The sequence below is a fragment of the Anser cygnoides genome, chromosome 6 (genome assembly GCF_040182565.1).
Source record: "Anser cygnoides isolate HZ-2024a breed goose chromosome 6, Taihu_goose_T2T_genome, whole genome shotgun sequence".
Taxonomy (NCBI): Eukaryota; Metazoa; Chordata; class Aves; order Anseriformes; family Anatidae; genus Anser; species Anser cygnoides.
The window spans coordinates 25,949,401-25,975,361 of record NC_089878.1 but is presented as its reverse complement, the minus strand read 5'-3'; the positions used below and the strand labels follow the sequence as shown (position 1 = coordinate 25,975,361).

Sequence of the window (25,961 nt, the reverse complement as noted above, 5' to 3'; positions counted from 1 at the left end):
TTTGCAAGTAGGCTTAGGTGTTACGGGTGGATTTGGCAATCATCTCCAAACCCTGTTTTGCAACAAAAAAGTCACTTAGACCCACAAAGACATCTGGACCTTTCTTGGTCTGAGCCCTGAAACAACGCAGGCTGGAGAAGGGAGGAACAAGGTCTATTTCTGTCTTTTCTATGGAATAATGCTGACCTGTCGTCCCATTTTTGTGTCTCAGTCCCTTCTCTCCAGCTTCCATTCTTTGCCTTGTCAGTGCTGGACCCCACATGGTGTGAGCAGAGACTGCTTCATGGGCTGCCTTTGTCACTTTGCACAGGGTTTCCATTTTTAGCATCACTGTTTGAGAAACAAACTCTACCAGCCATGCAGTTAGAGGATTTTGTCCACTCTGGATCCGGCTGCAGGTATTTTGCCAGACAAAAAAAGAAATCTGTCATCTCCCTTCAGCTCACTCACCTGCAGGAGGCTGTGCAAAGTTCTCAGAGGGTGAAGGGGCCATGATCCGGAGCTCTCCTCTCCAATTAAAAGTCAATTTGGCACATGAAGAAATCACCTCCAAAGGCCTTTCACTTAGTCGAGAAGGACTTCATGGAGTCTGTCTTCTCCTGCCATGTACCCATTGCCCAGAAACCTGGATGCTCTGCAGAGAGAGGCACCATAACCCCATGGGGCTGATGTGTGGGTCAGGAAAGCTGGCTTCTGGCTGTGAATCTTTCATTTGCTATTTCTGTACTTCTCACCCTGTGATTTAAGCAAAACCTGTTCCCTAATCAAGTGATGTATTAAATCATTTTGGTAGCATTTAGCATTCTCTTGCGAAAAGGCTTTTATTTTTCTCTAAGCTTACAGCAGGTGAAAGCTGAGACATGGCTGTGGGGTGTCGTTAGGCAGCATTTTATTAATTAGCAGCTGAAGTTTTATCAAAGGAAATGTAAATTTTACCCCTAGACTCTTCCAATGTTATCTAGCAGCGGTAATTTTCTTTTATAATATTCCATCAGTAAGGCAATGGAAAACAACATTGGTAAGTCAATTATTATAAATGATTGTGCCTTAGAAAATATTGAAATTGTAGCATTATTTATTTATAGATGTATCTATAACATATATCACTGTAGCTGTATCTTCTAATGGATCCTTTAGCACTATAAAATTAATATAAAGTGTTAGGAGCGTTTCTTTCTCTGGATCTCTAATCTTACCAGGACAGAAATCAGTGAATAATATGGGAATTTAGTGCACGCTGCAGGGAAGACAGGGGAGCGCTACAGAGGATGTATGTGTGCTCCAGTTAAGCCACAAACTACAAAAATGAAGATGTATGTGCAAATGAACTGCTGCCTCAGGTTACTAATCTGATAAATAGATGGTCTCATTTAGTGAAAAGTGGCAAGAGGTGGTTATCTAGCTGGAAATCTCCCTCCCTACAACAGCTTTTTCTTCCTTTGCAGTGCTACGTGAGTGCTGTAAGTTAATCACAAGTGCCGTCTTCCCTTTCCCTCCTCACAGGCGGGGAGATGTTTTCCTTCACCCAGTGCCCTCTTACACCCCGATTGCTTCCTGCCCATGGGGGCTGGAGGCTGTATGTGCATCCTGGGCCACAGTTGCAGGAGGAAGGGTGACAACAGGGATGAGGGATGAGACACAAAAGGCCATCAGGGTGCGGGGGCCCCATGGGTGCAACCAGGCCGAGCTGTGCCATCGCACCACAGTGGGGACACGCTCTGCTGCCACCTCCCCATGGAGGTGCCCCCAGGCGTTCCCAGTGTGGCCATACGATGACTATAGAAATAGTCCTCAAAGGGACCTTTCCAGGGGTGTAGCAAGAGGCTGGCTGCTTCCAGGCTGCTGGGGATGAAACGTTTGAACTCTCAATGCTCTTGGGAGAACCCAAGAGCCCAAACCATCTCGCCTGCCAGGTCCAGACCTGAAGGATAGGCTGGCCACGTGGTAGTGACCGTAACCTCTGTGCCCACAACCACCAGCCCACGCCTCTCCCTGGAGCACAGCACAAAGCACTGGCATTGACGGGTTGCTTCAGCCAGTACGGTGAATTTGGGTTCTCTATATACATTCCTGTAGGACCAAACTCTGTCTGCTGCTAGGCCACAGGATAGTCTCAGTCTCAGACGATGAGGAATTTATGGAAGTTATGTTTCCATGGGAGAAAATGCCCATGTGAGCGATGAGTCCACGTTGGACTCATCCATTTGTGCTTTCTGGTGGTGATGGGGGAAGCAGAGCCTGGGGGCTGAGTGCTGGTACCAGAGCTTAGCCTAGGGCTATGCAGAAGGGCTATGCAGCCAAAATTAGTCTGAATGCACTCCAGTGCCTCCTTGAATGGCACATTGAGCCATGCACCTTGGAAAACTATTTATAACTCTCCAAAATAAATATGAATCTCAAAGATGCATCTACGTGTTTGAAGGCTTGTTGCTTCTGCCTCGTGGCCTGGTTTCTGGTCACTGCAATAACTCCCATCAGCTTTGGCAGACCATGAATTAGGTCACTGCTTCATTGACATCTTCCAAAATAGCTCTGAAATAGAAAGTAGCAAAGAAACAAGGTGAGATAACCATACTGGTGTTTATGGTGCTTGATATTTATTAGTGTGACTTTGGATAACAAGACCTTATTGGATTATTAAACCAGTTAATGAGGCTAAAACATCTATACTATGGTACACCATTATGTAGTTAGAGTTGATGCTGTGTGTGAGAACTTATCGCTGTTGTCTTTGCTATCCCCCAACTTTTCTTCTAGGACTAGCATGATGTAACTATCACACATATCTATGCTATGGTGAGACAGTAGCTTTTCAAGTCTTTGCTAACTTGATCAATTAACGAGTTAGACAAAATAACTCTCAGTTATCCAATTCCAGGTTCAAGTTATAAAGTTTCCAGCAGCCCAATGAAACAAGTGGTATTTTACTCATGACAGGCCATGAACTGCTGCAGGACTGATATGTGTCAGTACGCAAAAATAAGTCAGTATTTCTGTTTTAGCACTTTACCTTTTTTTTCCCTGAAGCTGAGCAGAAGCTCCCCACAGCTGGTTAGTGGCTAGAGCACAGGTGAGGTGCCCCAGGTGCATGGTGGCTGCAGGTGCTGTGTGATGTGGGTCTGGAGCTGGGCACAGGGGGGCACAAACCACATCCAGGTGGAAAGCAATTAATGGCTTGAGCATCACCTAAGCAAAGAGAAAGCACGGTCACCTTCCTCAGCCTTGGTGTTGCGCCTGCTACCTGCGATGCAGCTCACAAAAAGTCTGCTTTATCAGCCTTCCAGAAACTGTAGCTATCATTTACTGTTTCAACTGCGCACTGGCTTGTTCAGTTGTCACCAGAGCTTGCTGTGTTTGCCAGTTGTTGAGACTGCTTGAGCCCACTGGTCAGTGTTTCTGCAGTTCGGGTCAGCCTCACCACCTTGCCTTGTGAAACCAGATGTCTCTCTGCAACTGTCCAGACAACTAAATAACTGCTTTATATGTATTATTTCTTTGTATTTTTCAGATAATCAACCCCAATTTCATTCAAGAAGGTGAGTTAAAGACAGCTGTGCACTGACTTGCATTGAGGGGTGAGCCAGCAGCTGGGATTTAGTCCCACACAGCAGTGCTCACAGCAGAGGCAACTCTTCTTCAACAATCTGCTGGTGGGCTCACAGAGCCTGAGACCACGCACTGAGTGCCCCAAACCCACCCCTCGCCAAACACACCTTCGCCCAGCCTCACCTTCCTGCCAGAGCTCAGACCCAGGCACAGCCAGTCCCTGCTACCTCCTTCCCTGGGCTGCTGGCAGCTGGCTCTTAGTGAAGGTGGAGTTTCACTAACAACTCTGGGATAATCCATTTGGGACCCAGATCTTCAGTGCTTAACCCTGACACGTCACCCCTCTACAAAAGCAAACCACAACTGATCCTATAATGTGTTCTCCAGACTTGCATGGGGAACATCCTCTCCTGTGCATTAAAAGAAGGTGTTCCCTCTATGTTCTTCTCCAGTGGCTCCAGAGTTTCTTGTGCCTTTAGTGGATATCACCTGCCTGCTCGGCGACACGGTGATGCTGCAGTGCAAAGTCTGTGGACGTCCCAAACCAACTATAACCTGGAAAGGACCAGATCAAAACATTCTCGACAATGACAACAGCACGGCCACCTACACGGTGTCATCCTGGTAAGGTCCCGTCTCTGGATCCCAACACATCTGGTCATGATGGTCATGTCCTCCTCAAATACGGCACCAGCTGGGCTACAAGACTCATTAGAAATGCAGTTAATCAAGGCTGGCATGGTGAATTGGCACATCGCTGAGCCAGACGTCAGCTAGTAGAAAGGGTTGAACTCTGGGTTTTGGGTAGCTCTATAGTTTCCCAAGTTGATGTAGCCTATCTCCACTGAGCGTGTTGTGGGCAGTTGTGAACTTTGGTTGTGCTGTGCCCCAGAAGGCCAAGACCTCTGAGCCAGCTGCAAGCCAGAAGCAATTAATGTTTCCACCATATTATTTTGGGTAATATTGCCTCCACTTTGCTGGGGCTTATCTGCTTGGGTTTGATATGATGCTCACCTTTGGTAGGGACAGGAGTAGAGCAGAGCAAGCCCTCATCAGCTTGCAATATTCTTCATTTACTTATCCACACCATTGGGAATGTTCTCATCTCACGGGCAGAGGTGGTAACTCATGCAGTTTTCCTGAGCCTTTCCTCAGCTGCTCCTCAAAGAGCCTACATGTGCTCCTGGGAAGGCTACATCCAGCTGCGCTTGGACAGAAAGATGCTTGTCATGATGTTCCTGGCCCATCTTTACAGCAAACAATGGGATGATCTGAAAAGATCTGGAGTTGAATTCAGGTCAGGTAACAGCCTGCTGCTGGATGCTCATCTGCGGCTTACATAAGCTATTTGGGCCAAACTGAAGTGGAAATCTCCAGGAGGCAATCTTTCATGTGAACTTGTGAGCAGTGCTGGCTCAGGCTGAGACAAACCCGGGGAGTACAAAGTCCATGGAAGTGACAAATGTACACTAAGAGAGAAGGGATTTTACATGTTCAAAAAAAAAAAAAAAAGAAGAAAAGAAAAGACATCTGATCAAGAGCTTCCTTCAGAGACTGTTGCCTTGTGAAGCTGCCCCAGGGTACCCCAAATTGCCTTGTTAGCCATTAGATTGGTAGAGCCTTATCTTCAGGCTGCTGGCCGGGGCTGGGATGGGGGGGGTATTTCCATGTGGGGCTCTGTTTTACATCAGCCTTTCGCCTGTGCCGTCCCTTGCTGTGCGCTATCAGCACTTGTGTTGTCTCGTTCCTCCTGCTTGTTTTTCCATGCAGGCGCTGCCTGCCAAAGAGAGGCCCAGCAGATCAGCGTCTGTCTTACAAATCCTGCTGGCATCGGTGTCCGGATTGCGGGGGAAGGGGATGTTTCTGTCCCGTTCCTCAACCAGCACAGTCAGGCCAGCCAAAGCCACAGTGTCCGTGCGGTTACACCGGCAGCCGTGTCCCTGTGCAGTTTCCGATGGCTTGCACGTTCAAGAACCGCTCTAGTTTTGCCATCAAAGAAATTTATTGTTGGCTCTAAGTGGGGTCTCCAGCACAGCTAGCTCAGTTACACAAGCAGATTCCTTTCATTCAGGCCAACTCCACTGAGCTGACTATCTGCAGACCTGCTATAAATTCAGTAGGTTGAGTAGAGCTGTTTATTTGCTCAGATTGGCCAAAAGACCGAGCGTCTCCCAAGAACTCAGCGCTGACATTTTTTATCCCCAGCTGCTGTGAAATGTCCACTCTCCTGGCCACAGAGGTCACCATCACATGCTCCAGGGGTCTGAATCTCCTTTGAGACCACAGCAGAGCGGCAGATTTGCCCCGCAGGGCCCCATTGGGACCATTCTGCTCAAAGGTTTTATGGCAACCTAATCCTGAGAGATGGAGGGGTTGCATTTGGGTACCAGATTGCTGGGGGGATGCTCCTTGAAATGAGTTAACAGGATTTGTGTGCACATGTGTTTGTAACGAGACAGGACAGAAGTGGGGATAAAAAGCATTAGTGGGCAAAGCAGTACTTTGTAATCCAGGCTTCTGCACCCGCAGTGACTCCGGGGAGCTGACGCTGAAGATCTGTAACGTGATGCCCCAGGACAGCGGCATTTACACCTGCGTGGCGGCTAATGAACATGGGACGGCATCGACTTCGGCCACAGTCAAAGTCCAAGGTAACGTGCCTGACCCTCACAGCCAGCCTTTTTCCTCTACGGGGCCGGGAACACACCGAAATGCCCGGTGCAAAGGCAGCCGGGCATGGAGCTGTGCCAGGCGAACTGAGACAAATATAACCCATCCTTGGCCAAGCCTCCCACTGCTGGCTGAAGGCGTCGCGGGCTCTTTTCGTTGATTAAGTTGTCCAAATGTAAGCATCACATCTGGGCAATGGAAACGGACTGGCAGGGGCTCAGCTCCTGCATCCTGCTCGCAGCGCTGCTTCCCGGGGCTCGGGGAGTTTGGGCCGGGGCAAATTGTTCTGCTGGGATTCAAACCCAGCCTGAGTCCTCAGTACTGTGATTAGTGACCCAGCTAATTGTAATGAATAGGAAACCGTGGGCTAATGGCTTCTGACCTCCAGCTCTGGGAGGGATGTGTTAACGTGAGAGATGAGGGCTAGCTGCTGCGTCCAAGGGCATGGCGCAGAGACGAACGTCTGGCCGGTGAATTACAGACCAGGAGTGTCACCAGCATTGCGAAGTCGATTTGTTTCTTCTCCCCTTTGGCCGTAGAGATATCATTTCCCCAATTTATCCAAACAAGTTAGTGGCTGCATTAACTGCTACAGCGCTGAAGGGAGCCCTGGGCAAAACACAGTAGCCTGGCTGGTTGTTTGTCAACCCACTGCTGCCACACCAAGCACCACACGCAGATGCACTCTGAACGGCTTTCTTCTGTCGTTTTCGGACACTCTGGGGGTAACAACCTCCCCACCTCACTGCTGCTTGGTGATGTCCACGTGAATACTTGTTTCCCTCAGTTAAAGTACTAGGGCTTGCTGACATGATGCTGGACTGGGTGCCTGTTTTCTCTCCCCAAGGTGTCCCGGCTGCCCCAAATCGCCCCATTGCTCAGGAGAGAAGCTGCACCTCTGTGATCCTTCGCTGGCTGCCCCCCTCCAGTACAGGCAATTGCACCATTTCAGGCTACACTGTGGAGTACAGAGAAGAAGGTAAGTGTTTTCAGCTGTGCTCACTAGCCGAGAAAATGAGACCAAAGTAATTCTGCTTTATGGGACAATAGGTCCCAAAGTATCCTTGCCACCACTGGGGCGTGATTATCTGTTGCTCACAGATCCCAAAGTGGAAGGCCAAAAGAAGCCCTTCTGTCATGCAGCCCAACTTCTCATATATTACAGACTTTTCTGTTTCCTCCACTCTGTTAAGGCAAGTGTGTTCAGCTGAAATACGTTGATCACTAAGGCATCCTTTCATCATTTGCATTCTGCTGCCACGGTATTCATCAAGCTGTTCTGGTGGATGTTTCCTGGTAATGCAAAGACAAAGCAGCCTCATTATTATTATTATTATTATTATTATTATTATTATTATTATTATTATTATTATTATTATTTTATCTGGATAGCACTGCAGATTCCTGCATGCTTTTCTAGCTCAGTTCCAAAATCCACTCATTCTTAAATCCAGCCATCTGAATGGATTTAACTCCCCCTGAAAAAATTAAATAGAAGATAAATGCATTGTTGCCCCTGTATGCACAGCTATGTTTGCTCATCAAGGGCATTTGAAGCGATTCACATCCCCTTTTGCATTCTTCCTGCAATGGCATGATGCTCTCTGGGCAGTAAACCTTGCCTTAGGTATGTGGCCTCTGTTTTCTTCCTTCGTCCTTCAAAAATCCCACCTCAGGTTAGCAAATGTGCATCTCCATCATGCTAATCACTCCATCACGTTAATACCTTCTCAAGGTCAATACTTTGCCTTCGCTTTCCTTGTGCCATCAGTGTGTTTACCCATAGTACAGAAAATATACATATCATGGTAAATAACATAAAGCTAAAAAGCTCTGAAGCTACTAGTTTTAAGACAAAATTTGATATGTTATTGAAATAAATCTTGGAATGTGATAGGGCTCAGTGTCCTAGCAGTCCTTTTCTGTTCTGTGCCCTGGTGTGTTCCTGTGCAGACGAATGAAGTATTGCTCTTTGGATGCCACAGGCTAGGCAATGTTTGGTTTTTTTTTTTCTGTTAGGAGGAGAAACACGTCATGGAGTCACACATTTTTTAGCTGCAATCCTGCATATCTGCAAAAAGCCCATGCCAAGCCTCAGAAAACTGGTTCTTTGCAGCTCCAGCTTTCACTGGAGCCACCAGGTCTTCTGCAGGCACTTTGCACTGGTGCCCTTCCTCAGCTTCACCTGGGGCTTGCTTCCTACCTTTTTTTTTTTTTTTCCCCAGTGTTTCTCTGATAGCAGAGCCATCAGCAAGTCATTCCTCCTTTTCTGCCTTATCTTGTTGCCTGCAGACATCACTGGTAGCACACAGCTTCAGCTAGACTTCTGGACAGATCGGCTTGTCCCTGGGTTGTGGTTTTTCCATTGGTAGCAGTCAAGTGAGGGGCATCTCCTTCCTCCTGCATTTCAACAGATAGGGAAACATCTGCAACACCAAACAGCTTCTCATATCCCTTTCTGGTTTAACAGAAATAAATCAGCCTTAACTTTGCCTGTTAAAAACCCCGAGGATTTTAACCTCCTAGGGCACCACATTGGAGAGAGAGCCTCTGCGTGCTTTGTTCTCATGTTGACAGCAGTTTATGAAATGTCCTCTAGCATTTGGCCGTATAACCTCTGGGCAGCAAGAACAAGTTCCCTGCTCTCCCTGCTCTGAGTTCACTCATCGGGGTTGTCTCCATCACCTCTCCTTCTCTCCCTCCCTACAACACAGGCTCGCAGGTCTGGCAGCAGTCGGTGGCCTCAACTCTGGACACCTACCTTGTCATTGAAGACCTGTCCCCAGGCTGCCAGTACCAGTTTCGAGTGAGCGCCAGCAACCCCTGGGGGATCAGCTTGCCCAGTGACCCATCCGAATTCGTGAGGCTCCCAGAGTACGGTGAGTGGGTATGGGGAGGAGGGGGTGCTGCTTGCAGGGAATCCACGGTGAGCTGGACTTGTGAGGTCCTGCTAAGAACGTTGATCCTGGAGCTGGTATGAATAGGATAGAAAGCCTGGGAGATGCTCAGAGCCAGCTCCTGCCACTGGAAAGGCTCTCCATGCCTGTTCCATGCCTGTTCCTGCACCGCCTGGCTCACAGCTGCTGCTCAGCGTGCATGCATTTCCCCAGTTTCAGTAGATCCAACACATAACCAGCTGTGTGACTGGCTTCAATAGCCTGTGCTAGATGAAATGAGATCTCACGTGGCATAGATCTCCCTTCCATTTGCACACAGATAAGTCCTGAGACTGTCTGTGTGGTCCCTTTCCAGCCCAAAACAGCAAGGACAGATTTGAATCCATCTTATCCACACCTTGCTCTGGGAAGCTCTGGCTTTTGGTGGTCTAATGCACTGGATGTGATGGAGCAGTGTGAAATTGGACTCAGTAGTAATATTTGCTGTTCTTAAGTAATATATTCTCACCTAATTTAGAAATATGCAGTTTATAATCCACACTAAATTGTATTTACACTCTCTTGCATGTGCTTTCTTCTCCCAAAGATTCTGCTGCTGATGGTGCCACTATTTCATGGAAGGAAAACTTTGACCTTGCATATGCAGAACTGCATGAGATTGGGAGGTAATATTAACCCTGCTTATCGCTGCAATGAAATACTGAAACAGTGGCTTGAAGGTGGGGCCTTGGAAGAGAGCTTAGGCTGCTTTTTGTAGTTAGCTTGAAAACTTCTTTCAGAGAACATTGCATATTAAGTACTGATTACAATACAGACCGGCCAAAATGCTGGCTAAATCTTGTCTTTCAATACCAGTTGTGATTTGAGGATTGCAACTGGGACATGGGTGACTGAATGCAAACCTCTCAGCAATTAGGCAGCCAAATCTCTGGCAGCCACGGCCAGTGCTTGCTGGTATCTCCTCTGACATCTCGGGTTTGATGTGGGCTTTTGAAGTCAGGATGACTTGCTGGTTCTGGCTGTGCTTAACCTCAGAGGCTGTTTGCAAAGCACTTAGGCATGTGACTGACTTAAATCAGGTGCTGAAGGGCTCTGCTGAGCGGGGTAGTCAGTGAGCAGGACCTTGTGCAGACAGCTGATAAGGGCGCAAAACAACGCAGGTTGATGTTCATGCGGTCATGTCTTATCCCAGAGGTCAGCGACGAGCTTCTGGGGCTGAAAGGGTAGGAGGCTGCCTGGTTCTGTGGAAAGAAGAGTGTATGTGTTACCAACAGGCCAAGTGCAGCACATGGCTTCATCAAGTACTCTTGCTTCCAGGAATGGTGCTAGGCACCAGTCTGTGTGACTTACCTAAATGCCTTCATGCCAGCTGTTTGCTCCTAATTTCTCACTGTGTGCCTGAAACTGCAAGACAAAATGATTGCTTAGCGATTACTTAACAAGGGTTTTCTTTTTGTTGTCTGAGTAAGTTCGGGCTCATTATTTAAGCAACTAGAGAGGGGAGAACCATGTTTAGGAACAAGAAGGCAGAACCTGTAAAAGCGGCAGCAAATTGAACCCAGGGGAGATTGTTAGAGGACATCAGTAGGGCTACACAAAACAAAGTGGCTGTTTGCTGTCGGTGCTTGCTAATCCCCAAAGAATCCAAACAGCCAGGGCAAGAGATGGGGGTTCTTGTTGGAAAAAGGTTATGAACGACTAGTTAAGTGTGATTCTCTGTGAAATGTTAATGTACTAAATCAAATAACACTTTGAAAATCAGCCTGCTATTGCACTGAAAAACAAGCATGATTTATTTATTGGTCCCATTCATTATTCTGATTTTTTTTTCCAGGGGACGATTCTCCATAGTAAAGAAATGTGTTCACAAAGCTACCAGGAAAGATGTTGCTGTAAAATTCGTTAGTAAAAAAATGAAAAAGAAAGAGCAAGCGGCACATGAAGCAGCTCTGTTACAGCATTTACAGCATCCTCAGTACATCACTATCCATGATACCTATGAGTCTCCTACTTCTTACATCCTAGTTTTGGAGCTGTAAGTACATGGAGCTTCAATTCAAGTGTCTGGGTAGGAATCACAGCACTATTTAAAGCCAAGGATAAAATTCACCCTCGCTTCAGCAGGGCAAAGACTTTGTCATCTGTTTTTTATTGATTGTGACATCAAATGAAATAGCCATTTTCTGCTGACTTTCTGCTGCCTTTTCTTTACAGTAAATAAGATTCAGGGGTACAAATAAAACTGCTTTTGACTCTGGCGAGGCCTGGGTAATTGTATCAGCAGTTAGTCTGTCACACTGAATAGGATGAAATTTATTTGGGCAGTTTTGTCCACTGTTTATATGTGAGTAAACGTGCTTCAGCTGGATTGCAGCCTACATTGCTCTAATAGTTTTTGGTGAAAAAAGCTGCACAGGGACTATTCTTGTCCCCCTAAGGAGAAATAGCAACCAAAATCCAAAATGCTTCTTTGTTACAGAGTATCCAACGAAGTATATTTGGGCTCTTTGCTTATTTATTTATACACATAAATAAAACTAGGTGGAAAACTTTTATGGGGTTAGTTTTCCCACAGAACATATTACCAGCTGAAAATGCCAGTGATTCTTTCTGCATTATGCAATCCTCTCTGTAAATAAATAGACGAAGCCAAATAATTAAGTGGATCTGTTTTCAAAGGAATGTCCTCTGTCTATTGAATACATCCTTAAGCATATTACTTTACTTTGAGACTGTTGCTAATTTTTTTAGAACTGGGTTTAGCAATAGAGGATTAATCATTCTACCACTTCCACAGCCTGCAGTATCTTGAGATATCGTTAAATATCAGATCTCTCTTTTTGGTTTCCTCTATTTTTAGGTCACAAAGTTTCCATCGCAGTTTTGTTTTCAAATATTAGCTGTTCCTGGAGATGCCATGTGATCTTTCACGTGTGGGGTTTGATTTGTTTGCAGGATGGATGACGGTCGTCTCTTAGATTACCTAATGAACCACGATGAACTCATGGAGGAAAAGGTAGCTTTCTACATAAGAGACACAATGGAAGCCTTGCAGTATCTTCACAATTGCCGAGTGGCTCATTTAGACATAAAGGTAAGAGAAGAAAATGATGCTGTTACTCAGTGCCCCAGTACAGACAGTTCCCAGCTTCACTGACAGCGCGGAGGTGCAGTCTGTGCTCTGAGGGATGATCACTGAATGGACAAGTGCTACTTTTCAGACCTACTGGCCAGAGAAAGGACCTGCAGCATGAGGTCTATATCTTCCTTCAGCTCAGAGATGCACTTTGTCCTTGATTCATTGGTTTGTTCTCAAGGGCTTTCTGGAAGAGGGATTTAATGAAGGAGAAGGGCAGGACTGAGATGTCAGTAGCTTCTGAGTGAGGACGAACAAGCTACAGTCTCTAATGTCATGCTCCGTGAGACTAGCACAGCTCATTCCTCCCCGTGTTAGCACACGTGGCAGGAGGCACAGTGCTGTCCTGGATTCAGCATTGTGCTGCCGTCCTCACCAACATCCCAGTGATGTGGGACGGCAGAAAACTGGTGATTGAAGTTATGATCAAGTGCTCTGGGCTTTGTGTTCTGCAGCTTTGATTCAAGTTGCCAGGGGTATCAGATAATCTATAATTTATTTGAAGACTTACATGGAATTTAAAAATGGAGAATGAGAGACGGATTTAACTGTCTTGTATCATGGACAATCCAGCTCCATGGAGGTCTCGTCTCAGCCCTGCAGCCCCCAGGCACGTCAGATGAAGTGGTGTTTTCATTCTTCTGCTGCTTACCGCTGCTACTACAAAAAAAATATGAAAAGATCCCTTTTGTGAAATGTCTTATGTGAGCATTAGTCCCAAAAGGCTATATTATCCAGGTTTCTTTCAGTAAGACTGCTTGTATTTTCTGCTGTATTTATAGGAGTTGTCAAAAAATAGACATCACTTGTAGGTAAGAAACTGCACTGAATTCTTTATTTGATCATAAGATACCTTCCAAAAACAAGCTGGGAAGCCAGTTTTCTGTGACCTATTTACAGCTCTCCTGAATGAGGCATGCTAAATAAAGTACCCTCTGTTGCTGAGTGGGAAGAGGGAGATGCATTGCTAGGGACAATAGACCTAGCCATGGACTGTCTTGTCCCAAGATCCTCTCAAGATTGTGCTAATTTTGTCTTTCCACTACAGAAGAGCAAGTGGAGAGGTTTGAACAGTAGTGTAGTAGACTTTGAGTTGTATATATATGTGCATGAGCATGAGGAGCTATAGGAAAAATGCATGGAAAAGTGACTCTAGAGAGGTAGTGGGCAAAAAGTTAAATATTTGCTTTACAGAGAACATTTCTCTCATACATTTATGTCAACGAAGTGTCACGTAAACAAGTGGAATCTGAATAAATCAATCAGAGGTGTTGTAGCTTGTCTCAAAATTACATCTGTCAGTGCTCTTAATCTGTAGAGATTATTTTGAGAAAAATAAATTGCAAGTATTTGGAACTACGTACAAAATCACACTGTGTTGCACTGGTGTAAACGGAGGATGCTGTCATTGCAGCTTCAGTGTTGATCCAAATTGACAGCAGGGTATACAGGAGCTGACCAGGTTCCTTGTCAGTAACTCTCCTGCTCTGTATGTCACACATACCTGATAAAATGTGATTTTTTGGATCAGTTCTTCAACCTAAAACACAAAGCTAAATATGTGGATAGGGGTGTATCTAGAATAAAGGCTACACCTTTCGTTTGCAGAACTAGAGCATAATTAAGTTTTTGTTATCCTCTTTTCCGCAGCCAGAAAATCTGCTCATTGATTTAAGAATCCCGGTACCTCGTGTCAAGATCATCGATTTGGAAGATGCAGTTCAAATCACAGGTCATTATCACGTCCACCACCTCCTTGGAAACCCAGAGTTCGCAGCTCCTGAAGTTATCCAAGGCCTTCCCGTCTCCCTGAGCACGGACATCTGGAGCATCGGGGTCCTCACCTACGTCATGTTGAGCGGTGTCTCTCCCTTCCTGGATGAAAGCAAAGAGGAGACTTGTATCAATGTGTGCAGAGTAGATTTCAGCTTCCCACCTGAGTACTTCTCCGACGTGAGCCATGCCGCCAGGGATTTCATCAACGTTATCCTCCAAGAAGACTTCAGGAGAAGGCCAACGGCAGCCACATGTTTACAGCATCCATGGCTGCAACCGCACAATGGCAGCTATTCCAAAATCCCTCTGGATACCTCTCGCTTGGCTTCCTTCATTGAGCGCCGCAGACACCAGTACGACGTGCACCCCGTCCCCAGCGTCAAGAGTTTCCTGATGAGCAGGCTGAACCCAGGAACGTAATGCCTGGCTCCCTGGGACAAGACACTGCTGGTGCTGAGGCACGGCACAGGGAGCGAGCAGGCACAAAGATCTTCTGTACATACTTCTGTATTTGGCGTTGGCATTTGAGGGGTGCAGATCTATCTGGAGGCCACAGTCCTTGCCCAGTTACTGAGAACCAAAGCAAACAGGGTAACGGCGACAGGTACCTGCTCCCCTCCCTCGGCAGGCTCCTCCTGGAAGCATCTCCACAGGGCTGCGGGCAGCAAACGCCAACTGGAAACAAGAGCCAAAACTGCAGTTGCCTTAATCTTTGGGAGGCAGCCTTACGAGAAATCCTCTTGATCTTGCTGAACTGATTTCAAAGCGTCTGAGAGATTAGGAGTAGGATAGCATGTGGAGGAGTAAATCTAGGCCGACCTTAGTGTGTGCTGCAGGTCTGCACTGAATTCAGCTCTTGCTGAGGTCACTGCAAGCCTGCTCCAGGTTAACAGACGGATTTTGCACACCCTGTACACCCAGGTCTCCCATGATTTCAGTGGGGACTTTGCCTGCATGGGACATGCAAGATCAGGTCTTGTTGGATCAGCTTCTGTGGTGGCGTGGCTTAGGTACACTCTCGTTACATGGTAGTGCTCAGAATAAAATTCTGTGTTAACCCTTGGGCTTTCTGCTTTGTCAAGTCAACATGCAGTACCTTTTGGAGCTATGATTAAGGCAATGAATTCATTGGAGCATACAGCTGTTTCTGATGAAGCACAATGGGACTATGATGTGGTTTTTTTTTAAAGCATTTTATATACACTGTATAGAAATCTTTTGCGAAACCTGTGCATTGAGAAAAGGATGTGTCCAATTTTTGCAGTATCTGTAAACGATGATTGACGAAGACAATTTTTTCTATCACAGGTTTTCAGTATACATATATTGTATCATATATATATATATATATAAAGGATCCTGTTCCATTTCTAGCTTCAGAATTGCTTGGCCCAAAGTCCATCTAAAGCCTTTGAAAGTGCAGTTGGTAAGTGGTGACTCCATCCTTGTGCTTACAGCTCAAAAATAGTTTTCAGTGTTTAAAGTATGTCATTTGTTTCATTTCCAAACTTGTAAATATCTCTCAGCTGCCATAAGCACCTCATCACCAAAGCATTCGTAAGGATATTTTTATGTCCAAAGCCTAGTTTGTAATAAAATAAAAAATATCTGCAATTAAAACATTTCTCTCTTGCAAGCCAAGTTGCAACATCATCACATTGATGTTACAGTGACGGAGCCAGCCTTAGTACAAGCAACACAGAGTCTGCAGTGACAGATCAGCAGTTCGTAGGCTGGCCAAGTCTTCCTCTCTCTAGCAGCAGGACTGGAAGGGGAAACACCTCCCTGGCTGCTGCTTCCCCATCCTGCTGCAGCACCATAAAACCCTACAGCCTTCCAGGCTGATGATCAGAGAATTTTTTTTAACCCTGGCACATGAGTACATTGCCTTGGTGCTGAGTGCCACTGCTGTGCCTGCAATAGGAAATGTCAGTTGTTACCAAAGGTTTTCCTAATGAAAAGGGCTTGCTCTGGCCATGTGTACTCAGCAGAGGCTCTCTTGAGATATCTCGTAAGGGCAAGAGCCAAATTCAACTCGCCATCCAAGTAACTGCACTGTGAGCCTGCAATGTCTCTGCAGGAGCAAAAGCTGGCTCTGCCAGCAGGTGATGGAGATTCTCTGCAAATGCTGTGCACTCTCAGGGCTCTGCTAGCCCTTCTTCTGATCCACCTCCAAGCTCAGTTTCATGGCAGGTAGGAGACCCAGCCCTTCTCTTTGTGCTTGCTCTACCAGGCACAGCAAATCACGATGTTCAGTGCTGCATGCACACAACACGAGAGCAGACCTTGAGATCTAGGAGCTGCAGTCAGAGGGGCGAGCCCAGGTGCCTGAGCAGAGTCAGAGGCAGCATACGGGGCGGTGTGAGCGATGGAGAGGTCTAATACTGGGGGAAGTTGTGGAAAGGCTTGAGTGTTCACAGAGGGCTAAAGCTTCGGTTTCCCTCTGTGGTGCAGCAGATAATTTTCTGAGCAACACAGCAGCACCTCATAGACAAAGAACAGACTCTCTTCCTGAGCTAGAGTGTGAAGTATGTGATTTCTTAGCAACCAAAACTTCAGGCAGCAGTCATCAAGGGGTGTCTTTAATTAGCACCAGCCGCAGGTACTTCTCACTGCAGGACTGTTTGTGCTTCTTTCTATTTGTCGAAGCTGGCTCTTTGTGCTGTGATCGTGCTGCCCTTAAGAAAATGTTTATGGAAGTGTGGTTTATAAAACCCACAGCTTTTATTAGGCCCGTGGGTACATTTTAAGCCGCAGTCTTTCTGCTTGGCATTAATACAAACAAATTCTCATGTATCACAGGAAATCTGGAGTTATTTATCATTTTATTTTGCCACGTCCTGCATTCACATCTCAAACTGTGAAAACAGGCACTTTGGACATATAGGGGGAAAAAGCTGGATTGATTAAAGGAACACTTAAGTCTCCAATTGCTATCAAATAGCAGAAAAAAAAAAGGCTGAAAGAGGATACATGGTGCTCATATTCAAAAAAGCGATTCCTCTTGAAGGGAGAGCTGGAGCTGCTGAGCTCTGAAGATTTTGAGTGTTATGGGGTTGCTTTCCTTTATGGTCCTGCTTTTCCCATGTTCATGTTAGATAGCTCCTCTTCCTGGGCACTGCTTTTCTTACAGCACATTCGGGAAAACTCAAACCCATTGGTACTTCCAGATGTGTCTGATTATAAACCTTGCATTTTATCTCAAACATTATATTTTTTGCCTGAATCGTCATTCATGTCAGGTTGACATGAAACGCTGCCATCTAATAAATAAAGAGGAAGCATTCAAATATTGCTCTCCCAAGGCCTTTTTCAGCCTTTGTCACCCTCCGCAAGGAGCTGCTGGCCCCTTGGGAAGCTCAGGGCCTTCCCAGAGGGCAGCATCATGTGCAATGCTGGTAGCCACCCCGGCCAGTACAACCAGCAGCAATTCCAGCGCTTTGGCTGCACAAGCTTGGTGCAGAGCAGCCCTCCAGGCAGGCAGCCACTGCCTGCAGGCTCCTGCACTGCCACTGGAATCCAAATTCATGTCTTGGGTGAGCTACCGAGCAGCAAGTCCTGCGGGCAGGGTGGGCCAGGTTGATACACACACAGCGCCAGGGGTCTTAGGCTTGAAAACCCTAAAGCAATCCAGAGTCTGCATTTGCAACACTTCTCTTGTCCTAATTGTACCAACAAGTCTTGCTTAGTCTCATCGCCTTTTTATTTTAAATGGCTTTATTCTTTTTTCATTAACATTTACCTTTAAAATCATTTTTACTTTTAACCTACGATAATGCTGAGAGAAAGCCTGTGCCCTCAGCTGACCTTCCCAGGTTTTGGTGCCCAGCATTTCTGAAGATGCCATCAGGCCCTTGTTACAAATGCCACAGACGAAGGCTGAACGCAGAACAGCACAGTATGACTTGGCTATATACAACCGTATTTTAATACCCTTGCAATGAGAGGGCTACGTCAGGTGACCCGGGATAATGTAAACTCCAGAGAGAAATGTCAAGGCTAGCCTGTATATACAAGTCTGACAGATAATTAACGTGCACAGGGACTAACAAGCTGTTTTTGTTCCTGTTCCTTTCCATGCAGCAGCAGATCCCCCCCTAACACAGGGCCTGGATCTATTTCCCTGCTTGGTTGTCCTCACGCCATCAAAAAATGGTGCTTTCCAGGGACACGAGGCCTGGCCCCGTGCCGCCAGGCTGGTTGTGCGGTGCCATCAAGTGCTGGGACGTGTCACGCCGAGTGTCACCGCCACGTGTTGGCCGTGACTGTGGCGGCCGGGACAGACGAGCTGGCCTCCGCGCAAGCCATACGGCACCACCACGTCCACCTCCTGGTGCTCTTCTCTTCCTACCAATCTCTGTCACCGAGACCTGTTTGCTGGTGACTTTTGGAACGCAAATACGACAGAAAGGGCAAAAAATAATTAAAAAAAAAAAAAGTGTCAGCCTTGTTCGCTAAGGGCAAAACTCAATGCCTGTCCACCGCTGCGACCACCAACCGGAGCTAGGGGGGAGCGGCACGGCCAGCGACACAGCGCTTTCAAGGTGCGAAGTACGTCCACAGCCTTAACAATTTCGGCACGCCGCTGGCCTGCCCGAAGCGCCGTGTGGCTCTGGGGCACACGACCGCCCGCTCGCCATTTGTAAAGTCGGCCTCTTGGTGCGGGCCGGCACCTCCGCCATGGCTGCAATGCCCCTGTGTGCTTGGACTGTGCACCCTTCCTATAAACGGACTGTGCTAGCGACGTGTTTTCTGGGCTGTTCTCTATTTTGGATTAAAACTCGGTTGTTGGGAGAACAAGCGGCTCCGTCTCATTTCCCAACGCGGCCTTTTCTTTTTTTTTTTTTTTTCTTTTCTATTTTTTTTAAACGGGAGGAACCAATCGCACCCGGACCGTTCGGGCCCGACCCGAAGGACCCGTGGGGGGGGAACACAGCGTTGCGCATGCGCATGCGCAGCCGCCTCGCCTGACGCCGCGTCCGCCATCTCGGGAGGGCGGGCAGATGGCGGCGGGCGGCGTGGCGGCGGCGCTGCTGGCGGCGGGCGCCCTGCGCTTCGGCAGCTTCGTGCTGAAGAGCGGCATCGCCTCGCCCGTCTACGTGGACCTGCGAGGTCTCGTCTCGCACCCAGGCCTCCTCCGACAGGTGCTGGCCCCTTGGGGGGGAGCCCCTGGTGCGCTGAGAGGAGGAGGAGGGAGAGGAGGAGGAGGAGGAGGAGGAGTAGTAATAATAATAATAATAATAAAGGAAGAAGAAGAGGAGGAGGAGGAGGAATAGAAGGAAGAAGAGGAGGAGGAGAAGAGAAGAGGAGAGGAGGAGAGGGAGGAAGAGGAGGAGAAAGAGGAAGGAGGAGGAGAAGGGAGGAGATTGGACTCGATGATCCTTCAAGGTCCCTTCCAATCCCTAATGTTTTGTGAGGAAGAGGAGGAGGAAGGAGTAGGGGGGATGCTGCCTTATCAGGGGCCTGGGGGTCCTGCCCTGTGCTGGCACCTGGGGCGTTTGAGGCATCGCTTTGTTGCTCTGCTTGCTTGAAGGTGGGGAAATTCCTGGTAAGTAACCAGAAAAAAAAAGGGTGCGGGGAGCCCTGAGCATCATTCACAGCAGTGATGCTTTGCTGCGGGGAAACCTCTGGAGACTGCTTACAGGTGTTAGGCAGCTTGCAGCTATCAAATAATACAAAGAAGAGAGCTTTTTGTGCTTTCCCTTCCTTTGGTGGCGTACTTGTTGAGGAGTGATCGGTCTAGTCTGACGCCTCACATACATGTATTTTTCAGGTTGCAGATCTTCTGTTTCAAACAGCAAAAGATGCTGGTCTCGAGTATGACTGTGTGTGTGGCGTTCCCTACACGGCATTGCCACTGGCTACAATTATCTGCTCAGAAAAGCAGGTTCCAATGCTTATACGGAGGAAGGAAGCAAAAGACTACGGTAAAACCTTCACATGATGAATTTGTCTTTACTTGTTGGCTGCTTTGTGAAATAACTATATTTTTAAGGTTCTTCTCTAACATGCATCCCTGTTTCTACCACTTCAATGTAAATAGCTACACCTTTTTCCTTGAAACGTACCTCCCATAGCATCAGGCTCTCCCAGCTGGTCTCTCATTAGTCTGCAGCTCAAATCCCAAATCCTGCTGTAGTAGGTTTGGAAGCTCACGAGCTGCTTCTTTGTTTCCACGGTGTCTTTTTTTTTTCCTTTGGCACCGTTATTGTGGGTTACCGCTCTCTTACAGAAACAGTTGCTGCTGTTTCTGATGTGCTGAGACCAGTGCCATGTCTCACCCCCAAACAGAACTTTCTGCATATCGACTCCAAGAGGAATCTTTGTAGTCTGTTCTTGTTTTGTGTCTCAAAGCCCTTTTTCTTTCATATCCTGTAGCCCTGTAATCAGTGGGCAAGGTGTACCAGGTGAGAAGCAGTCAGTTCTCTACACAGGGATCAATTTTATTTTAGTTAGGTGGAAAGGGGATGAGGGGTGTGTGTAGGAGAGGGAAACCGAAGCATTAACATACTCTGTCAAATAGATTTCCTTGTGTGATAAACGCTATCCTCTTCCAACAGCGTTCAGTCAGAGAGGATGTTTTTCAAAGCTAAACATTAGCCAATGTGCTAGGCACGAGAACTGTTGCTGTTCCTTCTTGTGAAGGACAAGTTGATTGTGACAGCAATTAACTGCCTGGTACAAGGGTTCCGGTGTCACACAGATTGCAGAGCTGTACTTACACTTGTGAGACCGTCATGGTTGAAGCACCTCAGTCTGTGTAATGTTCACCCGCTGCTCGCTGCTTCCTGGGAAAGCTAGGCAGCCTTTGTTATTGCCCCCCGGGACGCTTTTCATGGACTTGTGCCTATTGTTCGTTATGGCAAAGGCATTTGGGGGGTTTACTCCTCCTGACTGTTCTAACAACAGACATGTTAAGCATAGAATAATGCCTGTGAAAAATAGAAGATATGTTAAAGAGTATCAGTGGCTTTGCTACTTCAAAGACATTTAAAGTAACTTTTAGTTTAAAGACTTTTAAGTTATGGGAGAAAATATTGTTGGTGTTTTGAAGGTTTAATTCATAGTAATACTAAACCTGAATTTCTGTAGTCAGCTTACGCAAAGATTATTTCAATACGTGCAGCTAAGAATATGTCAGATTTGTTAATGAAACGTACAAAATGTGTTTATCCCCTTGGAGAAGTAACGGTCTTTATGAACTGAGTTACAAGTCAGTTACTGAGCTGTGATGAGAACTGTGATACTACCTGGTATCAGGTATTAACTAAAGAAATTATCTCTACATACTGACAGTGAGCATGAAATTGCTATTTTCTTGGAGTCTGATTCGATTTTTTACTGCAACATATGCTTGTATGTGAAATAGATAGGATCTTTAACATACCAGGTTAAAATCGTGATACTTCTGATGTGTGCTGTGGTCTTTTAAACCTTGTTCATTTAGTTAAGTGTGTGTCTTTTGTTTTAAAGGTACTAAGCGGCTGGTAGAAGGTACCATTAATCCAGGAGAAACATGTTTAATCATTGAAGATGTGGTAACAAGTGGATCTAGTGTACTGGAAACTGCAGAAGTTCTTCAGAAAGAAGGATTGAAAGTCACAGATGCTGTAGTGCTGTTGGACAGGGAGCAGGGTGGGAAGGCCAGGTTAGAAGAACATGGAATTCGTCTGCACTCTGTCTGCACGTTGTCTGGGCTGTTAGATATTCTCCAGCAGCAGGGAGAAGTGGACGTTGAGATGGTTGAGAAGGTGAAGAACTTTATTCGGGGAAACATGTTTGAGCCAGTGGCTCAGAATGGTCCCGCTCCCGTGAAAAGAATTTGTAAAGAGCTGAGCTTCAGGGCTCGTGCTGAGCTGCCCGGGGTGCATCCTGTTGCAGCCAGGCTTCTCATGCTCATGGAAAAGAAACAAACCAACTTGTGCCTTTCTGCTGATGTCACAGGATCCAAAGAGCTGCTGCAGTTAGCTGCCAGCCTGGGCCCCAGCATTTGTGTCCTAAAGACTCACGTAGATATCCTGAATGATTTCACCCAGGAAGTAGTAAAGGAGTTGAGAGCACTCGCAGATCGACACGAGTTCTTGATTTTTGAAGATAGGAAATTTGCAGACATTGGAAACACAGTGAAACATCAATATAAAGGTGATTATCGTCGGCCTTGGTTTACAATAACTTTGCTGCTGGTCTGTGTAACTGCAGCACTGGAACAGGCTGTCAGGAGAGACTGTGGGATCTCTGACCTTGGAGAAAACTCGTGAGCAACCTGATCTAGCTTTGAAGTTAGCCCTGCTGAGAGGGCACGACCTCCAGAGGTCCCTTCCAAAACCTAAATCTTTTAACGAATCTATGCTTGTGTTCAGTAAGTACTTTTGAATAGCTGTTTGCCACGAGAAACGCAGCGTGGCACTTAGAGCAGCCTGCTATGCTTGTGTGCTTGTTATGGCTTTCATTTGTTACTGCAGCTGTAGATGATCTGAATACTGTTGCACCTGTGACAGTAAAAAGCTCACTGTAGGTGAGTTAATGAATAGTAAAGGCAGGTTACCAAGTGCTTGTGTAATATAAAACTGGGAGATGATGCTTTGTGGTTGTGCAGCTGTTAGGAGTGTCTGATGAAACTGCACTTGTAACTGTTAAGCTTCAGTAGTAAAAAGTCTTTTAACATGAGTGATTTAGTGTACTGCTTGTTTTGTTTAATTCATGTTTCTTGTTTAATACATTTCTAATGACTAACTTCACTTTGCCTGTGTCTTTCTCTCTCTCTTCTCAGGTGGTATGTTCAAAATAGCATCCTGGTCAGACATAGTTAATGCTCACGTGGTTCCAGGTTCTGGAGTTGTGAAGGGTCTGAAGGAAGTAGGCCTTCCTCTGCAGCGGGGCTGCCTTCTCATTGCTGAGATGAGTTCCCAAGGGTCGCTTGCAACAGGCAAATACACAGAAGCTGCAGTGAGTAGGCACTTTTGTTTCAGGTTAACAGCTTGTAAAGTTTTCTGACAAGGGAGGTTTTGTGTGCTGCTAACATCTATGCTTCCGAAAGTCTCTCCAGTTCTATTTATTATAGGCTCTCTTTCTGTGGAGACTGAGGAATCTGACAGCGTAGTGCTTAAAGGTTACATCTGTAGGCTGCTGGTGTAAGGTGGTTGTCTTTCGCACCATGAGCGCTAGTGAACGTGATGGGTTTGCCATTCACCACCTTTTTTTTTTAATTAGCAATAAAATTCTAATCAGTGTAAGTTCATTGAGTGTATAAATGTAACTTTTGCATTCCTGTCTGCAAGCAAAGCAAGATCAATGAAGGGTTAGTCAGTTCTGGGTGACTTTACATTGGTAAAGCAAGAACTTGCTAGAGACATTCCAGTGTTTCATTCCCTTGCTCTGCACACCTTAATGTGTCAATGTACGCATCAGAACAGATTAGTGGGCAAGCTTGATTTTAGGTATATCACTTGAAACTGTTTATTGGTCTTTTTCAGGTACAGATGGCTGAAGAAAACTCTGATTTTGTTTTTGGATTCATATCTGGATCTAGAGTTAGTAAGAAACCAGAATTTCTTCACTTAACTCCAGGGGTACAGCTGCAAGCTGGAGGTAACGTCTCCTGAAATATTTATAGTCTGTTTGTAAATGCAATAAGTGCAAGATCAGTGCTTCTTTGAGCATCAGTTCTATCTATTAGAATCGGTAAATCATGAAAAATGAGGGCTCTCTATGTCAAATTTGATCTGCGTCATTGTTGTGGAATTAGATTTTACAAAACTCATATAGAAGCAGTTGAGGATTTATTACATACATTCATAGCAAATAACGAGGTTTATATTTTTTTATAATATAGAATATAATGATTTTAACAGCAAGGTTAATCAGTATCTTAAGTAGTAGTCAACTAATACAATGATCTAAAGAACTTGTTATAATAAAAACAGCAACTTAGTTAAGGATTCAAGAATGGCAAGGTTCACCTGAGACTTACTGCAGGGTCCTGGGGGGTTTCTAAATCCAGTTGCATGCTTCCAAAACTTCCCCTTAGAGTGAGTTATTCAACCTACTACCTTGCTGGCATTTATCTGCAGACACGCTTGTTCCTCGAGGAGTCAGCCCTGAGATGCACTTCCTCTCAGGGCTACCCTCAGAGGGGTCTCAGCTTGGGCACAGTTGGAGGCTGCAGCCCGCTGCAGTCCCTGGAGAGCTCAGAGTTCTTGTTTGGGATTACTATTTATAGGATTGCAAGGCTGTTGTCTTTCGTTCAGTAACTTTTCCAGGATACAAGGCTTTTGCCAATTTTTTATGATTAAGGTTGGACAGTCCCCTTCCCCTTAGCATTTAATCGTGTCCTTGTCAATTAGTTACACCACAGGGGCTGGATACAACTGGAGGGGAGGGCTGATTGTCCGGTGCCTATATGGCATAAACAACAGGTATAAAGGGGAGAGGGCAGCATCAGGCTTTACCACACTCTATAAATAACAGAGGAATGGTGTCAAGATGACTTCTCCTTTGATTATACAGAGAAAAGAGATGAAGTACCGTATTTGTCTGGTAAAGTGATTGATTTGTAGTCAAGCTCAGATTCCTTCATTATTTTCCACGAGAGATTTCATGGTATAGGGGTCTGCCTAAGTCTCCGTTGCTAACGAGCTGTCTGGTTCGAGGAGCGATCACGTTGAGGCCTGCTGTGGCTCATAAGCCTGAGCAAGACTTATGTCAAGTACAGGAGCAGAGCATACCTGCCACAGTAATTGGTAGGTGTTCATTAGTTGGAGGTACCTGATGGATTATTAGGGTGAGAACTGAAACAACAGACCTGTTTTCTGTTCCAGCATCTCCTTGAAAGTTTTTAGAAGGTATAATTCTGCACAAACTGAAAAAATGGTGTGTCTGTTTCAGGTGATAATCTTGGACAGAAGTACCTAAGCCCCGAGGAAGTTATTAGTGAAAGAGGTTCAGACATCATTATCGTGGGACGAGGCATCTTGTCAGCTTCAGACCGCCTTCAAGAAGCAGAGAAGTACAGGAAGGCAGCTTGGGAGAGCTACATAAGCAGGCTTGGTGTTCATGCGTGAGGTGGGATGCAGGTCGCTTCCCGAGTCAATGAGCAGAGCTGATGGAGCTGTAATCATTGTGAGACTTCTACGTAAATACATTGACACTTCAGCCAGTAGAATACTGGGCCCTTCCAGAAAAAAATTTGTTGCTGGCTAAATTACTTTTTAATTGCATACATACAGACAAAGTTGTACCTGCCATGGTTGTTTTTCAGTATTTTTAGTTGTTGAATATATGAAACCAAAATTTGATGTTCAGTTTTTAGTTTTAATAACTTTCTCTGCTGAAAAATGTTGAATGAGAACACTCCAAGGATATTTGCCTTACTGTTGTTGCTCCTGCTTAACCTCCTCACCCTTGAATTCCTCTGGCTGTGGGTCAGTATTTTACTATTAACTTCACCTGCAGCACTGACCTGTCTCACTGTCACAGGATTGCTCAACTCCAGTTTCCAAGCAGCAAGTATCAAGTCTTGATCCTACACTGTGAAATTGAATAATATGTTCTCTAATAAATAAGTTTGCTACTATTTTCATGTAATTGGATCTGTAAGTCTTTTTTTCTGTGGCAGTGTGAAACTTTATTTTCAGAGCCAGGGCATGACAAAAATAAGTCATTCTGCTGTTTTTTGTGACTTGTAGGAATTACTGCTGATGGTGCTTACAGTCTGCTCTGACAAGAATCTTTATAGCTCCCAGCTGTTGTGCGTTTAATTATGGTGGAATTGCTGATTGCTCTAATGAGAAACAAATACGTACTCTCTGTTGCTTGATTTATGAAAATATTTGTGGAATACTTCCAGGAATTACTTTCCACGCTTTGGCGTTGTGAAGAAAGGTTAAGTTGAAATACCGCGTATGATAGGATGGAATCACCTTGAATAGATTCAGTAT

At 45.9% G+C, this 25,961-nt stretch overlaps 2 protein-coding genes and 1 long non-coding RNA gene across 23 annotated transcripts in view; 2 read left to right on the top strand and 1 right to left on the bottom strand.

Annotated features, from left to right (window-relative positions):
* Positions 1-18,861, top strand: part of KALRN (kalirin RhoGEF kinase) — a 502,830-nt gene extending 483,969 nt beyond the window's left edge. For 15 of the 19 annotated variants that reach the window (XM_048072237.2, XM_048072236.2, XM_048072235.2 and 12 more), the window contains 9 exons: positions 3,509-3,536; positions 3,999-4,170; positions 6,076-6,197; positions 7,064-7,195; positions 8,931-9,095; positions 9,700-9,778; positions 10,948-11,148; positions 12,069-12,207; positions 13,900-18,861. In XM_048072237.2, the coding sequence (XP_047928194.2) occupies positions 3,509-3,536; positions 3,999-4,170; positions 6,076-6,197; positions 7,064-7,195; positions 8,931-9,095; positions 9,700-9,778; positions 10,948-11,148; positions 12,069-12,207; positions 13,900-14,445 (1,584 nt within the window). In that variant the 3' untranslated portion in view covers positions 14,446-18,861. Of the gene's footprint in view, positions 1-3,508; positions 3,537-3,998; positions 4,171-6,075; positions 6,198-7,063; positions 7,196-8,930; positions 9,096-9,699; positions 9,779-10,947; positions 11,149-12,068; positions 12,208-13,899 lie in introns of those variants that run through there. The other 4 variants (XR_007166315.2, XM_066999770.1, XR_007166316.2 and 1 more) reach the window with 4 other exon arrangements.
* On the bottom strand, positions 8,045-12,900 carry LOC136791129 (uncharacterized). Of its 2 annotated transcripts, XR_010832476.1 has the most exons (4): positions 12,761-12,900; positions 10,464-10,517; positions 10,236-10,354; positions 8,045-8,616 (listed from the first exon to the last, which is right to left on the bottom strand). It is a non-coding gene; the product is annotated as an uncharacterized lncRNA (long non-coding RNA). The 2 variants fall into 2 exon arrangements; XR_010832475.1 differs by having other exon boundaries at positions 10,236-10,517.
* A 123-nt stretch (positions 18,862-18,984) lies between the features above and the next one.
* UMPS (uridine monophosphate synthetase) lies at positions 18,985-25,608 on the top strand. Of its 2 annotated transcripts, none has more exons than XM_048072261.2 (6): positions 18,985-19,169; positions 19,799-19,952; positions 21,499-22,167; positions 22,796-22,971; positions 23,499-23,613; positions 24,910-25,608. In XM_048072261.2, exons 1-6 carry the CDS (start codon positions 19,029-19,031, stop codon positions 25,083-25,085), a joined length of 1,431 nt encoding a protein of 476 aa, XP_047928218.1. In that variant the 5' UTR covers positions 18,985-19,028; the 3' UTR covers positions 25,086-25,608. The 2 variants fall into 2 exon arrangements, with proteins under 2 accessions (XP_047928218.1, XP_013026718.1); XM_013171264.3 differs by lacking the exon at positions 18,985-19,169 and adding an exon at positions 19,366-19,573.
* Positions 25,609-25,961: the final 353 nt, after the last annotated feature.